At 42.9% G+C, this 18,440-nt stretch overlaps 1 protein-coding gene across 4 annotated transcripts in view; it reads left to right on the plus strand.

The window, feature by feature from the left end:
• Window positions 1–4,805: 4,805 nt before the first annotated feature.
• UTRN (utrophin) overlaps window positions 4,806–18,440 on the plus strand; it is a 509,169-nt gene continuing 495,534 nt past the window's right edge. For 2 of the 4 annotated variants that reach the window (XM_058534221.1, XM_058534223.1), the window contains exons 1-2: window positions 8,682–8,794; window positions 10,829–11,000. In XM_058534221.1, coding sequence (XP_058390204.1) covers window positions 10,922–11,000 — 79 coding nt within the window. In that variant the 5' untranslated portion in view covers window positions 8,682–8,794; window positions 10,829–10,921. Of the gene's footprint in view, window positions 4,919–5,454; window positions 5,612–8,681; window positions 8,795–10,828; window positions 11,001–18,440 lie in introns of those variants that run through there. The other 2 variants (XM_058534222.1, XM_058534226.1) reach the window with 2 other exon arrangements.

Consider the following 18,440-nt stretch of genomic DNA (forward strand, 5'->3'; position numbering starts at 1 on the left):
TAAGAGAAAGGAAAAGTAACATAACAAAAGTAAAAATGTACCAGACACTGTGAGAAATGCTTTCTATTAAGTAACTCATTTGATTCTCACAACAAGACTTGAAGGAGGTATTCTTTCTATTTTACAGACAGGAGGCTAAAGGTTAAGTTCCACAAGCTCATACAGCTAACAACTGTCAATGTAATCACTAGCAGTCAGGCAACTTAAATCCAGCCTTGTTCTCTCTCAGCTACAGCATCTTCTGTCCTCCTCCTCCTCCAGGTTAACAATGAACTTCTATAACATAGAGATGCTCTCTTTTCACTTCTTAGTAATTTGGACATCTTCCCCCAGTAGATTGTTTTATTTTACCTAAATGCACTCCCTAGCCTGTGTTGCATCTTACATTTGTTTCTTTATCCACAAAACTGGAGGGTTGATTGAGACTCTGTAAAATCCCTTCCAGTACCAACATTATAAAAGTATACAAAGTAAATGAAACCAAGTAAAAGTAGCAAGTATGATAACCCCAACACAGGGCATGTGTGTTATCAAGATGCTTTTCTAGTTCTCGGTGGGCAGGCACCTCCCGTCTCTCCTCCTCTCTTCCTTCTCTTTCGAAGCCTCCTTTATTTTCTCCATTTGTTCCCTCAGTTCCTCTTTTCTCCCCAAGAGCTTAGTCCCTTTATTTAGTTTCTCTGGACCCTGCATTTCAGCCCTGTACCCTCAATGGTCCTCTCCTCCCTGCCCTCCTGCCATCAGACTTTCCCTTCAGAGCATCTGGTCAGGACCGGGCCAGGCTGTGTGTCCCCAGTGCAGGCTGAATTGTGGGGGAATGCTCCTGAGGGGTTAATGACCCTTGGTAACCTTAATGGTGATCTGAAACTGAATGAAACACTTGAATTCAAAGAGATAAGGCTAATCATGGGTATTTCCCGAAATTATGATCGATCCAGTATGGATTTCTTTTTCCATACAAAGGGCAATTTCCAGACCCCTCTCCAGTCATCCCAGGTGGCCTATTTGAGGTCAGCCCCCAGGGAACTGGCTCAAAGTGCAATTCCCCAACCATCCTGATTTAACAACACCGACTGCTTGTTAAAACTGCAGCTTCCTGGGCCCCCCTGGTCCTAGTAAATCAGAATTTCTGGGAGCTGGCAGGCGATCTGAATTTAAAATATGCTCCCTGGTGATTCTGGAGCTCCCTAAATTGTGAGAAACTCTGCCTTTGTGCTAAGTATTCTCTAAAAGTTTCATGTATTATTATTATTATTGTTTCCTTAATTGTATCACAAAGAGTTTTATTTATATCTATCTTCAACTTGCACAGTAACTATTAGATGTTTGACTGAAGAATTCAGCAACAATATTCAGCAAATATTCTAGTATATAGAAGGCACAGATCTTTACTTTCTTGGCTTGAAAAAGTTAAGGAAAGGTGAATATTTGTCCTAATGCTTTGTTCCTCTCACCTTTGTCCCTCTCCTAAATGCTTCCATGTGGGGCTTCATTCACCGTCAACACCAAGGGTAAAATGGAAGGAGTGTCTTGCTTTTGTTACATTATTTCCTCACGTTTCTATTGTTCAAAGAGAAAATGCATTTATATACTCTTACACAAAGTTTAGTAGAGAAAGTTTGCTTTTTTATTAGGACGCAGTTCCCTGTATATGAACAATATCTACGTAGAATCATGTCTGTCTATATTATATATACACACATGTCTTTAACTTTTTACATACACTACTCAGATCATAATATTTTCTCCAATGTCAAGTGCTTTATCCCCATGAGAGCAGTTCAGTTTTCTTAAATTTTCACTGTTCTGTGGTGACTGTTGGGCAATTCAAACTTTGGGTTGATGGTAGACCCAGGGCCACATTCTTATCATTTTCTCCAAATGTTCTACATCCATCTTTGGCGTGGGCAGACAAAACCCCACGGAGCACTGTTGTTATAGGCCCATGTCCCTGCTATGTGGGCTGCAGGTGGCATGTTGGTGGCAGGTGTACTAACAGCTACCACCTCCTAGTGACCTGTTCACTTTCCCCCCAACTCAGTCCTCAGGCTGTCAAGGAAGACCCCACTATCTGTTCTATGGAAACGTAGCTCTCTGTGGTCAAAATTTCCCACTTGAAGCGGTTCCCCCACTTACAAAGGACCAGCTTGGGATGTCTTGGTCATCCCACCAACACGAAGTTCTCTGGCCTCTTTCACAGGTCACAGGGAACGCACCATAAGCCACTTGAGCTGGGATGTGGGTGGAGTCACTCCCGCACAGATGGTGGCTGTCATCACTTATGCCCCTTTCCTTATGGCCTTCGGGGAAGCTTAACTAAACTTCCCCTCAGAGCTTAAAAATGCAGCAATCTCAGGTCCCCAAATATCTGTGTTTTTCAAAAAATTTGAATTAAATAAATTAATATTTGTATAGTACCTTGCAATTTACAAAGTGCTTTTTCATTTACATAATTTTAAGTAAGGAAATCCTCAAACACTCCAATATGGTTTTATTTTAAAGGAGGAAATCTGAGTTTCCAGCAACTCAACCGGGAGACAGTGCATGATGGGCAGGTTTAAGGGTCTGTAGGATTATCAGTTAAAAGAAACCTCAGTCTCCCTGGATACAGCCAGACTCAGGTAGCACTTGATCTGTCTTTTTCTTGGGCACTTATCTTGCATATATCCCTACTTGTTTACGTGCTATATCTCACTTACCAGATTTGAAGTTCAAGGCAAGATCTCTATCGAATTTATCTTTGCATTATTCACAGTATTCAGGGGGCCTCAAGGCCCCAAACTGGCATTTGTTAGATGAATGAACGAATAAAAGTGAATGAATGAATTATATCCATTTCAAGTTAATCCTCTGGATTTTATTTGGGTTTTATGAAGAAAATCCCCCCAAGGAAGGAAGCTAAGCTAGCGACTTTATAAGGAACACTATCTTTCAGGACCTCCTACCCCTCACAGCATTTAGGGACTGGGGAACCTTCCACTTTATAACTCATAAAAGGCTAGTAAATTCTTTCTGAAAAATTCGTTTAAGTCCCCTAGCGGCTTATCTTTACTAACTCGTAAACTGTTAACTTTCAAATATTAAACCAGCAACATGCCAAAGCTAGCTTATCAATCACCCTTTCCTCTTTGTTTATGTGAACTAGGAACTTAGGTTGCTGTTTTTTCTTCCTCCTCCCAAGCGTGATGATCATAGAAAAGAATCACAGGAACACATGGGGAGTGAAATATGTACATAAGAAAAATACACAGCACAAACTCTTCTCTTCCCAAATATTTTTGATCACCGCCTCAGCCTTGAGACAGGCTCTAGAATAGATGTATGTGCGTGTGTGTGTGTGTATTGGAAAAACAGAAAAAAAAAGGTCTGTGTAAACACTATTTGTAGGTATGAACGAATATGAAACGAAATTTCAAGATTTTTTGAATATTAAAAACGACACTAAGGGGCCGGCCCGGTGGCGCAAGCGGTTAAGTGCGCGCGCTCCGCTGCGGCGGCCCGGGGTTCGCTGGTTCGGATCCCGGGCGCGCACCGACGCACTGCTTGGTAAGCCATGCTGTGGCGGCGTCCCATATAAAGTGGAGGAGGATGGGCACAGATGTTAGCCCAGGGCCGTCTTCCTCAGCAAAAAAGGAGGAGGATTGGCGGATGTTAGCTCAGGGCTGATCTCCTCACAAAAAAAAAAAAAAAAAAAAAAAAAAAAAAAAAAAAAAACGACACTAAGAAAACTATATAAAATAAATACACCCCTGGAACTAGGACCAAAAAGTCAGTAAACTGAGATGGAGTGAGTGGAGGGGCTAATGGAGATTTACATCTAAAGGACAAAACAATCCCTCGAACTACCCGGTTTGCCTGGAGTGGGGGCGTGACTCACATTTTGGGATAATCTGAATAAAGGGGACTGTGTCTGCGCCGGCATCCATTCTCGCTCCCGGCTCCCGGCACGCACAGTTCGCTCCGGCAGCCGGCGGGCGCGCAGCCCCAGGCCACCGAGCGCCAGGCCCGCTGCTGCGGGCGGGGAGGGCGCGCAGGGCGGGCGCTGATTGACGGGGCGCGCGGTCAGGTGACCCGGGGCGCCACGTTCTCGGAGCCCAGCCGGCGGTGGCCGCCTGGGCCGGGCCGGGGCCGAACCGGGAGCCGGGAGAGGCTGATCGTGCAGGACAAAGTTGCTGGGCCGGCGGCGGCGGGGCGGGAGAGCCGCGAGGGAGCGGGAGCGCTGGAGCCCGGCCCGGCTCGGCCTCCTCCTCCTCGGGGAGGGGACCCCGGGGTGCGGGGACGCGCGCCCGGTGCCAAGGGGGCGGCAGCGCGCGACCGATCGGTCCTGCGCCCCACCCTCCCTGCTCGGCCTCCTGCGCTGCGCTCCAACAAAGGGGCAGGCCGGCGGCGGGGAGAAGGAGGAGGAGGAGGAGAGGGAGGAGGAGGAGGAGGAGCCGGAGGCGCGAGCCGCTCGCGCACAAAGTTGTGGAGTCGCCTTTCCTCGGAGGAGGGGAGCGGGCAGCCGCCGCCTGCCGCGGGCTTTCTCCCGCCGAGGGGCGAGGAGGAGCCTCCGGCTCCCGAAGCCGATTGGGGAATCACGGGGAGCGGCGCCCCCCTTCTTTTGGGTCATTTCTGCGGACGGAAAACTCTCGTGTTTGGCAAACTTGGTGCCTACGCGCCGGTTCCAGGTTTGCACTTGGACTGTTTTGTTTTTGGCGGAACTACCAGGCAGGAAGATTGCACAAGTCAGGGGCGTTTTCGATCGGGTGTCAAATTTTTTTTTTTCTTTCGGACCTCGTCTGGTTCTCCACATATCATTTTTGAAAAACGGTGCATCGTATCACCCACGCGCGCACACTCTCCGCGATTACTACGACCCAACTCAGCAGAGGAGCCCCCGGCCCGCTCGGGACGCGGGGGCGGCCGCTGGTCAGGCGAGCAGGTAAGCCCGTGCATTATTGAAGCCTCGGGCTGGGGACTGTGACCGCGGCCCCGAGGAAACGGGGTGTGGGCTGCGGGGAGAATGGACTTTTCTGCGGCTTCTGCGCCCAGGATCCGCATGCCGAGCTCCTTCTCAGGGCTGAGGCTAAGATGTAACCAACTTTTGCGTGCACTTTCCTCGGAACCTCAGTTCAGCTCCCCTCGGCGGGAGAGAGAATGCTAGAAACGTGGAGAAAGCTCGCGCGTGGAGATCCTCGGAATCCATATAGTAGCAAACGACTCAAACTCGTCCAGCTGCTTCTGTGCTGCTGCCTGGCTCCCCCAATCCTCTTCCCCTCCCGGGTGAGGGGGTCGCGCTTCCGTGCCTCGCGCGGTGAGAAGCGCTGGGCCAGTGATCTCGAGAGGGGACGTGGCCTCCTAGCAGTGCCTGTCACACACACCCCAGCCCGGGGAAGGCGGGGCCCGGAGGTGTCCGCGCGGAGAGGGTGGGGAGAGGCTGGCAGTGTGGGCGGCGGGCAGGGAGCGATTCCCAGCCGTCCGCCTGGCAGGAAATGTGCCTGACCTTCAGGCCGTTGCTGCTCCCGAAGGTGGGGCTCCGGAGAGGGGACGAGGGCTGCCCAATCCGTGCGTTCTTTCGCGCAGTCGCCTCTTCTGGTTTTCCGAACTCTTGGCATCTCTTGCTGCAACTGATAAGGTAATTTATGCCCCAGTTTGGCCCCGGGTCGGAAGCTCTGGTTGCCCAAGGCCACTTAAAAAACCAACACAGCACTCATTTTAGGCTGTGCAACTTTTCGAAGGCACGCTGTTCAAAGAGAATTTTTTTCCCAAGCCCCAGATTACGAAAGGGACTCGTTCCAGGCTTGTTCCAAGAGGAGAAAACGTACCCGACCTCCAAGAGCTAAGGGGGGGGGGGGTGCCGCACTTTGTTTTACACTGCACTGGAGAGCCCCAGGTCTACCCTGGGTCTAACGGCCCTGATCTCTGTGATGTCCCGGGAGAGCCTCCTCTTTCCCAGCCTCCAGGTCACCTGGGTCACCAAGGTCTCCCGGGTCAGTTCCCCATACGGCGTATGAGAGGGTCAGTGCACCAGTGGCCGTGGCCGGAGCGCACCGAGTTCGGGGGAGCCCCGATTCCCCGGGTCGGGGCCGGAGCTCGCGGCCGCATCCATCCCTTTGTCACTCGCACGGGCCTCGGGGAGTCGGGTGGGCCCCTCCCGGCTGGGGGCCGGTGGGCGCGGGGGACGCAGCCTGCCGATAGCGCTGCGGGGCTGGCGAGAGCTGGAGGAATGCGAAGCTCGCGGCTGTCTCAGCTTCCAGAGTACCAGGCGGCGAGGGCCAAGGTTTACGCGGAGTCAGTCCCCGCCCCCTTTACCCGCGTTTATGGGACCGATGAGACAGCTCTTTAACTCTCCTTTGGGTGTTTACTGACAATTTATTGCCCCTGTAAACAGTATTAATCACTGTACTATTAACCTTCCCTTGGAGCGCTTCCTCGAGTGAATGGCAGTTCTTGGCAAGGGGCGGTTTCTTTTACTATGTCTCAAGCAGAGCGGCCAAGTCGCCCGCTTGGACTTCTTTTCCACTATGTCTAGCATTCCGAGGTTTTGCTTCCAAGTGTAAATGAATGAATAGTTTTTGCCCGAGGACCGACACCGCATTTCCATCATAACTGCACATTATTGAGCAGACTTGTATTCTTGCGTTGTGTAATTCCAAATGGTTTTAAAATTAAAACAGTTTTGCCTTTAAGGCCTTCTCCCATCCTTTCACGCCAGGTTTATTGCTGCACACGCATGGTTTCTGGTCCGTGTGACAGCCAGAAATGTTCTAAAGAAGGAGTTAGTGAATAGAAAGTTGAGTGTATTGGTTTTGGTGAGAAAGAGCTGGCTAAACTTTGCAGAACATCATTATGGTGAAACAGAAAGCTAGAGCAGTGGGAACAATAAATTACAGTTGCATAGGGCTTAAAGCTCGTGAAGCAATATCCCTGTGATTTGTTCTCAGTTTCTCCCCTGGCTTTGTGTGGAAGATGACCTTCCCTCCATCTCATAGATGTGGAAGTGGAGGGTCACACAGTGTTGGTGATCAAACTTTGATTCTGTTTTCTGAGGACCAATTATAGATCTCTACAGCATTTAGCGATTTAGAAGAAGGCATCTTTTGCCATAGGTTACTCAGCCTGGAACCCCCTGGCCATTTGCGGCAACATAGTGGCCCTCACTGTTTAAGGGATCTTCTGTGATTCTCCCTCCTTCCTATTCTTTCCTTGTCCTCTGATCCTCCTTTATGCTGTAGCTTTGTAGCATATAAGGGATTTTGATTATCAAGAAGAGAAGATTTGTAGGGGCTGGCCCAGTGGCGTAGTGGTTAAGTTTGCCCACTCCGCTTTGGTGCCCCCGGGGTCGCAGGTTCGTATCCCGGGTGCAGACCTATGTGCTGCTCATCAAGCCATGCTGTGGCAGGTGTCCCACATATAAAGTAGAGGAAGATGGGCATGGATGTTAGCTCAGGGCTAATCTTCCTCAGCAAAAAGAGGAAGATTGGCAATGGATGTTAGCTGAGGGCTGATTTTCCTCACCAAAAGAAAAAAAAAAGATGAGAAAATTTGAGAAATTATGTTAAAGAGAGTGGCAAAATAACATAATGAAGAAATATTAATGCACAAATGGAATAAGATCCTGTGTAAATGGTTTGCTTTTCTCTTTTATGCAGTGGGAAAGGTCTATGGGAAGTATTGAGATGAAGACCCTTGGCTAAAACCAATTCTGAAGGAGAGCATTAGAAATCTCTCTCAAAGGGAATAGTTAGTTGCTTTCCAGGAAAGAGAATTTTTGTTGAGCAAACCTGATTTTCCATAATAAAATTTTATATGCATTCTTCTGAACAAAGTTTTTGGTTCTTGAATATAATAAAATAATTTAAGAATTCAGCAAATCCTTTACAGTCACGTACCCCTAAAAAGGAACTTAATCACATAATAATCCATAGAGTATTAATCCATAAAGTATTAACAGTAGTAGACCAATGTAAAAAATGAAAAAAGTTTTTTACATGCTCATAAAATCCACCAGACTCATGATCCAATCCACATATTCCTTCCTACTGGAGAGGAAATTGTTATAAAGCTTTAGCAATCTATCATAGTTTTCATCTGCCTCAAACTCTTTAACACTTCAAACTTTTTTCCAAGGTAAGTTTTTCCAAGGAAAAAAAAATTATTATGTATAGCCTATATTTATATTATAATAAATTAATATTATATGGTATTTCCTTGATGTTATATATCATAAAACATTATAATATATAAAATACTAAATATTACACAAATATGTAAAATGAAATATAAAATAATAATACTGTATGGGTTGTCCTTGAATCAAAGAATTGAGTTGTTCAATCCTAGCTGGCAGTAAACTCTGGTTCTGACATCTTTTGTTATATGTGAATTAATGTCCATTATTTGCAGATTAATATTTGGATGTATTGGCTGTTATACTCCCAATTAAATGATAAATTTATTTAATTGGCATTTGGGGTGCTCTTAAGGGGCTGCTGGGTTAGAGTCAAGTTGCCAAACTTAAACTTGAATTCTGATTCTGTCTGGGTTGGGGGGACAGCATGTTTCAGGAATTACTGGGAAGCAATGCAGTACTCTATTGACATTCTTAAAAAAAGTGGTACTGCAGGATAGAATCCTCAATTCTTTAAATCTTGTAGATGCTTCTGAGTAATTAATTACTAAAGATTAAAATTACTTTATTTGAGGGGCCGGCCTGGTGGCTCAGCGGTGAAGTGCGTGCGCTCCACTTCGGCAGCCCGGGTTCGTGGGTTCGGATCCCTGGCGTGGACCTGTGCACCTCTTGTCAAGCCATGCTGTGGTAGCGTCTCATATAAAGTAGAGGAAGATGGGCACAGATGTTAGCCCAGGGCCAGTCTTCCTCAGCAAAAAGAGGAGGATTGGCAGTAGATGTTAGTTCAGGGCTAATCTTCCTCACAAAAAAAAATTTATATTTTATTTGAGTGATATCTATACTCAGCAGGATTTGTATGATGTACCTTCCAGAATGAAATCTGTGTCAGTGGATAGAACCACTATATATTATATATATTATTATATATTATATCTAATCCAGACCATTCCTGAGATCAGACCTTTTGGTTATCTCTGGTTATGTATCTCAGAGGCACCTCAAACTCAGCAAGTCCAAATGACATTCATTATTCCTTCCGCCACTGACTTACCCTGCAGTGTTCCCCAGCTCTGTGAAGACTCGCCCTACTTGACTGCCCGAGCCAAACTGGGCAGTCATTTTACACCTTAGTATCCTGAACCTCTCATAGCCAATCAGTTCCCAAGTCCCATTGACTTTCTGTATTTAATATCTAGATACCCCCCATATCCACCCACTTTTTTCCGTCTACGCTTGTTTAGGCCACAATCATTTCCTTCTTGTAATATTACACTTATTACATATGCTCTTTAACTAGATTCTCCAGTTATCATTTTCCGATGTTTGCTTTATCTCTCTCTCTCTCTGTGTGTGGGTGTATGTATGTGTATACAGATAGATATATGCTGCCCTGTTTGAACTTAAGTTGGAGATATCACACTTCATTGCTAAATATTTCATCATGTGTCTTACAATCAAAGACATTCCCATGCATAATGACAAAACCATTAACCAATATTAGAGAACTTTAATATCAATACAATAATATTGTATAATATACAGCCTAAATTCAGATTTTTCAAATTATCTCCAAAATGTTTATTTTTAAAAATTCTGAATTCAATCAAGGGTTACACTTGGTTGTCACGTCTAGTTTCCTTTAATCCACAAAGCTCGCCCCTCTCTCAGGTGGTGGTGTTATTCATGACACTGACAATTTTGAAGAGTAGGCAATTTGTTTTGAAGACTATCCACAGTCTAGATTTGTCTGCTCCTGATAAGCTTCACGTTAAACGTTTAAGCAAGGACACTATATGGATGATGTAGTGTATTTTCCATTGCGTCACACGATGCCCCATTCTTGGTCATGTGAAGTTTGATCACTTGGTTAAGGTTAGGAATTTTTTCCCCAACATTTTATTATGAAAAGTTTTCAAACATATGGAGGAGTTGAAAGAAATTTTCATTCAACACCCATGTACCCATGGCCTAGGTTCTTCAATGAACATTTGTTCTGGTCTGCCATATTCTTCATGGCTCCCCACACATCACTCTGGTCCACCTACAAGCAGGAATGATCTTTTAAGAAGGCAAATCGGATCATGTTACTTCCTGGTTTAAAACCATCTCCTGGTTCCGCACTGTTCTTCATAGAAAGATCAAAAGCCTTGACGTGGTCTCCAAGGCCCTGTCCCTGGTCCTGTCTACCTACCTTACCTAGTTCAACATCTCTCTTCTCTTGGCTGTCTTCTCTCCAAAAACACTGGCCTTGCCTCAGCTTCTTGAACGCTCCATGACTCTGCCTGCCGCTTCACATGGGAGGCTCTTACCTTTTTCTCTTCCTACCTTTCTTTTTGGGTAATGAAATCCTTTTCATCCTTGAAGGCTTGGCTCAACTGTCACTTCTTCAAGAAAGCCTTCTCTAACTGCCCGGGGTAGGTCAGATTCCTCTGCTGTATGACAGCATTACTCTATGCTTCCTCTTTGTATGTTTGTCACTTATCAGTATTATAATGAAATAATTCATGATATAATTAACTGCTTAGTGTCTATAAACTTTATAAGGGCAGAGGCTGTGTCTCTTTTTGATAGTCATAACCCCATTGTCCAGAGCAGTGCCTTACATGCAGTAGGCACTGAATAAATATTTGCTGAGTGGTTACTATATATAACTGCATATGACTATATATATTAAATAATACATATATATTTTCAAGTTAATGCTTTCCCTTTTCTTTTTAGGTATTGATGTCAAGCTGGACCATTATAGAAAACTGAAAGTCTCAAAAAAGAGGATTCAGTAAAGTCTTTGGATTATATTGAAACTCAGCAAAGATGGCCAAGTATGGAGAGCAGGAGGCCAGGCCTGACGACGGGCAGAACGAGTTCAGTGATATCATTAAGTCCCGATCTGGTAGGTAATGGAAGCTTAAGAAAATGACAGATTTTTATGCATAAACTACTTGGAAGACATAGGTTTTTTGGCTCGTTTTGCACTGTTCTTGTGAGACAACTTTCTTTTGAGAAACATACTTCTATAAATGACTGTTATATTGTAAAAGGTAATGTAATGCCTCTGAGTGTCCTGTCTTAATTTCTCAACCTGATTTGGTCTCATCGTTTGTTGACTGGCAATTGTGAAATTGCTACCTGTAGTTGAATGCTGTGCATTTATAAGACTACACCTGTATACACAAAATCACAGCCTAGCATTGTCTTCTTTTTGGCCTATTTCATGAAGTTGAAGGGATTATATGCATAAAATAGGAAGTACCATGGTTTCTGGAAGGATGGGTCTTCTCCAGTTTTGCTTCCATCACCATATATCTTCACCCCATCCCTTTTGGTGGCCAGTGCTAGGCCAACATGTGTCCTGTCTTTGCTTACCTTCTTGAAACTTCTTATGAACCATCTCAGGGTACAGTTTGCACCTGGGTAATCTAATAAACTAGACTAAGACAGATTCATGGTTTTCATGTGAACATTTAAATTGGGGACCTAAGGACACCATTCCCTCCCCTAATCTTTTTATATAACTAAGTGCTTTTGACTCTGGCTGTAGAAATGAATCAACTGGGGAGTTTTTAAAAAATGCAGATGCACTGGCTCTTCTCCAGACCTATTGAATAAAAATGTCTGTATTTTTAAAAAGCTTTAAATATGGTTCTGAGACAGGCGCTAAGGGGAGATATTTTTGAGCAGACAGGGCCTTTCTGAGCTTTGAAAATTACACGGAACTCCACCCTGAGTGTGAGCACTATACTTAAGTAACTTGGAGAGTTACTTTGAGGTATAAAATTACATCCAGTGTCACTTTAAAAACAAAAAAGGAACCTAAAAGCTGTGTTTGCTGAGTGAACCATCTTTATATTATGTTAGGAGCCTATTTCTTATTATTTGAAATTTGAAATTGCAAAAATATGCACTGCAAATAAGCTCTAAATTAATAGAGATATACATTTAAGATACACGCTTCCCTCTGTGATACAGATGTTGGTTGATTGGTAAAGATTTTGATTAATATAGTCTTGGCTGTAAATATGTAGCTACTACAATCATCCCTCGGTATCCCCGGGGATTGGTTCTGGACGCCCTCTGATACCAAAGTCTGCAGATGCTCAAGTCCCTTATATAAAATGACATAGTATTTGCATATAACCTATGCACACCCTCCCACATACTTTAAATCATCTCTCGATTACTTATAATACCTAATACAATGTGAAAGCTGTGCAAATAGTTGTTATAATGTACTGTTTAGGGAATAATGATAAGAAACAAAAAATCTGTACGTATTCAGTACAGACAGCTGTGGTAGACCTTTCCATCCGTGGTTGGTTGAATCCGCGAATGCAGAACTTGTGGATATGGTGGACCAACTGTATTGTGTAGCTCGAAGGATCTTTTAGAAGTACAGCTTAATATCCTGTTTTAAAGTGTGCTCTGAGGATATTTTATTCTTCTAAAATTCTTTCTGCTTTAAATGTTTTAGTAGTATAAAGTGCTATGTAGATATAAAGGATTATTAATATCTTCTTAAGAGTACAAAATGTATATCCAGAAATATGTAAATGTAACAAAGAGGAAAATGAAAGTGAGAGAATTTAACATATCCATGCTTGTCATATGCTATAAATTGTGAGGAGGTGTATTCTTAAATAGTCTTCTGAGTCAACCTCCATTACAGTAAGACCTTTGATATTTATAACTATGTACTTTAGCCATGTCCATAAAGAAGTAATTGTATGTTTAAAAATACTGGGTATATATGATGAGTGCACACATCTTCCAAACTGTTTTTTAAATTAAAAATGATCATTTAAAAAGACTGACAGTTCTCATACACTATTGGGGGACAGCTGGGCAGAAATTAGCACGTATTTATTTATTTATATGTTTTTATATCATGTTTTTAACATGCATGCCAATTGGCCCCATAACTCTATTTTTAGAGTTTTTTTCCTAGGGAACACACAGAAATGTACAAGCAAGAAGTTGATCATAGCATTTTTCTAATAGAAGGAAATTGGAAACACCATAAAAATCCGATATGGAGGATTGGTTAAGTCATCATTTTCCCCAAAGTATTTTGAAAGGAGCGCAAGTTCTAATGTGTAATTCGAAAACGGATGTCATGAGCAAATAACTTTCGGAAATAGTGGTTTAAACCTCCTCTGTTCCTTTACTGTAGGGCATCTGAACAGATCATATGGAATCTCGGTGGGGTTAATTAAATTAGAGTATATCTGTAAAGTAGATTATGCATTCATAAAAATGTTATGGATGTATATTTGAGCATAGAAATATGTTCTGGATATATTGTTAGGTAAAAAAATATGTGCAAGATGAAGCCATTTACGTGAAAAGTATTTTTTCAAAACCATTTCACAGGGTGGCACTCTTTTGCTCGTATGTATTTTCTAAAGTTCTTCGATGAGCCTGTGTTGCTTAGTTCTTATATTTTTAAAGACTCTTCAGTTACTTAGAGTATTTTAATGCCGAGGCTGTGATGATTACATTTTTCTTTTTTTTTTTTGGTGGCACCTCCTTTAAAACACATTGAAAAGTTAGCTCTTGCATAGCTGAGAAAGGAATCACATTCTTTTCGCTGGATTATGTTGCAAAAGCCAGTAGATAAATTTGGATTTGAATGGGCCTGTTAGTCCCAGTCTTGCTTTCTGGAAGGTACATTTCTGATTCTTTTAAGGGAAATATTAGTATACAGTGGTAATGTCTCATGATGTGCCAAAATTTATGTATTGAAGTAGGATTTTTAGTTCAGCTTAAGTCAAAGGACTCACCTACATATGATGCATATTTTTAAAGATCCTCCTTGGACATGTTCTATGCTGAAGTTGTTACTTTTTCGTTATTTTAAAGGAATGTTTTCCTATAGGAGAATTTTCATGCTAATCTGCTCCTCTAGGTTTCTTCCTTTTGGGGATTGGGTATAGGGAAGGGGGCAGAGATGGAGGTGGGAAAAAACTAATGTTGAGAGTATATTGATAAATTTAATCTCTTGGTTTATGAAGATTCTTCTCTTCTTCGTCTTCCCCAAATCCTTGAGTTTGGATAGTCTAAAAGTCTAGCATAATAAAAATATTTGTGCATTTTATGTTAGGTTATTGGGATTGCTTATATTGCCCTCGTTCAATATTAATTTGCTTTATGCTGTGTGTGAGGTTTAAAAAAATTTTTTAAATCATTTCCACCATCTACGCAGATATATGACATTATCAGGGTAGGCGATGAAATAATAGTTTCATAAATATAAAAGCCAAACATTTCTTTACAGTGGTAGTACATTTGCCTTGGATTTGAATGAATTTTAGAAAAGAACTTGAAAGAATATGACCTTTAATGATTAAGGGCTTGGGGTTGGGTAGAAGTAGACCTTTCTTTCCCTAACTTAAAGATGCATAAGTTCTTCATCAGTGACTGCATCTTTGACAGCATCAATTAGTGGGCTTCAGAAAGCTGAACAAGTGAGTAAATATTTTGAGAGAGTAGGCCAAGAATAAGAGTTTTTTAAAAATGTGAATGTATTGCCCATGGAGTCTGTGATGTGAAAACTTCTACTTGGAACATTTTAAACATGATGTCATAAAATGGTTGGAGATGCATATAAAATCAAAGAATATCGTCTCTGCTATTGCATTCTGTCGATAGCTAACACCCTTTAAAACTAGTAACGTAGAGTAAGTCATCCTTTTCTGTACTTCTCAGCCCTGTTGTGGTAAGTGTTAGCCCAGAGCCCCCTACAGAGGGCAGATCTTGGGGCTGAAGAAGGTGTGGTGGGGACGGTCGGGAGATTCGACTCATAGACTCTTAGGCGGGAAAGGGCCATTTGTTGAATGAATTAGGTAGGCTCCACATTGTTGTACGATTCAGTACATTCTTTAGACGACCTTGGGCAGGAAGCCTGAGAGTACAATTTTATCATTTCTTCCTTCACTTTTTCTCTTCTTGTCTAATCTTAGGATCTAATTGTTTTGAAGGAAACTTAGAGGCCGTATAACCTGGCCGTGCCTATGAGGTGGTTACCCAGCCTCTGCTTGCACACCTCCAATGATGGGATCTCACTGGTGATGACAATGATGAGAATTCTAGCAATTTACATTTATTGAATGCAGACGGTGTGCAGATAGGGTGCAAGCATTTAATCCTCACCACTAGTTTACAAATGACAAACGTGAGCCACACAGCGGTAATTTGCCACATTGGCCTGCTTTCTATTTCTCTAAAGGCCCAGTTGTGCCTACCTCAGGGCCTTTGCACGTCCCTCTTCCCTCTGCCTTTGCTTGACAGGCTCCTTCTTGTCATTTAGATCTAGGCTTAAATGTCATCTCTGAGAGGTCTTCCCTGCTGACTTTAGGAAGTAGCTCTCCCAGTCGTCACTCAACTGTATCACTGTACAGTCATGTGTCGCTTAACAGTGGGGATACAATGCGTGTTAGGCGATTTTGTCATTGTTCGAACATCATAGAGTGTACTTACACAAATCTAGATGGTATAGCCCACTACACACTTAGGCTATGTGGTACTAATCTTATGGGACCACTGTCCTATATGTGGTCTGGCGTTGACCGAATCACCGTTATGTGGCACATCATGGTACTTAAAAGTTCCCCATATGTTCTTATTGTGATCTGGCACTTTTCTTGTGTTTGTTAATGTCCTTATCACTAGAATTTAATTCCACAAGAGCAGGGACCAGTACATCCCCAGTACCAAGCCCAGTGCCTAGCTCATAGTAGGTGAGCATTGGATGTTTATTCAATGAAAAGGGCTCCAGAGCTAGAAAATGCCAGAGCTGGGATTAGAACTCAGGTGATCTGACTCCAGAAACCCTACATTTGACCTCTACGTAGTGCGGAGCCTTTAATTTTTATGGTAGTTTGTTCCACGGCTGCTGGATGAGTTTTCTTCATTTTGCACCTAAATCTATTGCTGATAAGTTTTGTGCAGTATTAATAGGATTTATACATCCCTCTGCCTCTTCCTTCATAGTTACCAGAGCTGGGACCCTGGGCTGTGAGGTAGAGCCTCTCTAGGCCCCTCGTTGGCATCATAGTCCTACCCAGGGAGGGTCAATTGTAGGAGACACAGCCTGCTGCTCCCAGGCCTGTCCTGGCCTCCCTGGCTCTGGTCTCTGTCATTCTCTCTTAAGAGTTAGCAAAGAGGAAAGAAAATACCAGAGGACGGGCAGTCCTCCAGGTGGAAGGTAGTGAAATTGATAATCTGCTTCTGACGTGAATTCCCTTTTCTCTTTTCCTCGGACTGCTGCTCAAGGCTTTTCACTGGCTGGTGACAAAAGGTAGTGGGTTTCAGATGCACTGCGATTCGGAGCGGTTGAAGGCCTGGTCTGATGCCCAGATGGGTATCTGTGGGATTGAAAGGTTTGGTAGAGGTTGGGGGAGGGGGAGGGAACAAAAGAGAGGCCATTGAAATAAAAGTAAAATGAATGATTTAATATGGAATATTATACCTGGTTACATTTATTTATTTATTTTTTAGATGTTATTTATTCATCTTTTTCCTCCCAAAGCCCCAGTAGATAGTTGTATGTCATAGGTTCACATCCTTCTAGTTGCTGTACCCCATGGGACTTGGCCTCGGGTCGGTCGGAGAAGTGGTGCCTTGGGGCGCGCCCGGGATCCGAACCCGGGCCGCCAGCATCAGAGCGCACGCACTTAACCGCTAAGCCACGGAGCCGGCCCTACCTGGTTACATTTATAGCAAGCCTGAAAAGATGCTATGTTTGCAGTCAAGTACACTTGCTTAACAAGATTCAGTTTATGAAAATGATGAGGAAAGTTGCCTTATTTGTTTATCTGTCAGAGGCCTTTCTTTAGGAAGGACAGTAGTTAAGTTGTGGACTTCGTTCTCTTTCAGTTAAAGAAATAACTGTGAGGGGATTTTTCTGAAGCGCTTAAGGGGCTGTAAAAAATAGTTCCTCTTTCTTTTTTTCTTCCCCTGAAACTTGACTTGGCTGGAATACCTGTGTTTTGAAGGGAGGTCTTTGAGCAGGTTTGGTTTTTCCCATGAGCCCCGGGGATTCGTTGTGAGGGACAGTAACCCTGATGGAAATTCAATTCTGACCGAGGAGAGCAGCTATTCTTGTAATTCGTATAAAAATATTCTCCTTGTTCTTACCTCATTATGCTGAAGTAATGCAATCACAGGAAAGTTTTCTGTAGTAACGTGATTCTCATGACCCGTACCCATGCTTGTGAAAGCTTTGTATGTGGTCCATTCACCATCAGAAAACGTGAATTGCCAAGAATGTTCTAAGCAATGGGCGTACATTAATAATATATGTCTATTAATAATGTCTATTAATAATATAGACAGAATGGAAAACTCAATTTCACTGAACGTTATTTGAACTAGACGCAAATATGAGGATTTTCTGGGGATCAGGGAACGTGCAAGATCATTGAAACAGTTGTGAATATTAGTTAAAATTTAATTGTGAAAGGATACTCAGGTGGTTTCATATATATTGGCTAGATTTTCTTTTCTCCTTAAGCTGTGTGTGGAGGCAGAGGTAATTACCTTATCATTATTTTTATTTTTTTGTATGCTTTAACTGTTCAATAATAAATACACTCACTTCACTATTTGAAATGTGAGTCAGTGTGAGTTTTTAATATATATTGACTCTCAGAAGGATGGCTGTGGACTGACAAGTCGAAGGTTATCCAGCTCTTTCTCTTTGGCTTCTTCTCCCCCTGGATTTACGCATGTCAATTGCAGGAGGCATGTAGTTTCCACCTTCCTTGTAGCCTTTGCACTGGTGCCTTTGAACAACCAAATACCTGAGGCTCATTTATATCCTGTGGGTCTTCTCCATCAGAAGCTTGTCCTCCTGGCCTGGTTAATAAGGGGAATTGTTTGTATGTGCTCATTTGGCAGCTAAGATTAAGGTTTGAGGTGGTACAACCTCACATTGGTTTCGAGAACTCAATTTCTTAAAAAAAAAAACAACACAGTTCCGTCTATCATGGCCGTTGAGCTCAAAATATAAAGCACGAGAATAACATTTCATAGGTGAACATTTTCAAATGAACTTTTTTTGGTGAGTAGGTGGCCGGCTAGTTATTATGCTGTCTGTCCAGTTCAATAATTTTACTGCTTGATTATGTACCAAACTTGTTTTCAAGGAGTGGAAAAAAGCACATGACGTGGAGCAGAGAAACTCAATAAAAAGTGTGACTTTGTGTCTCTAAAGCGGTACAGTTTTGAAATCAATATATCTACTGTACTTGAAAAAGTATCTATTTATACTGTCTTTTCTAATTCCATAGTTTTAATATTTGCAAATTTCTTCCATTCCATTTTCTAGTTAAGA

This window comes from Diceros bicornis, chromosome 39 (assembly GCF_020826845.1).
Source record: "Diceros bicornis minor isolate mBicDic1 chromosome 39, mDicBic1.mat.cur, whole genome shotgun sequence".
NCBI classification, from domain to species: Eukaryota; Metazoa; Chordata; class Mammalia; order Perissodactyla; family Rhinocerotidae; genus Diceros; species Diceros bicornis.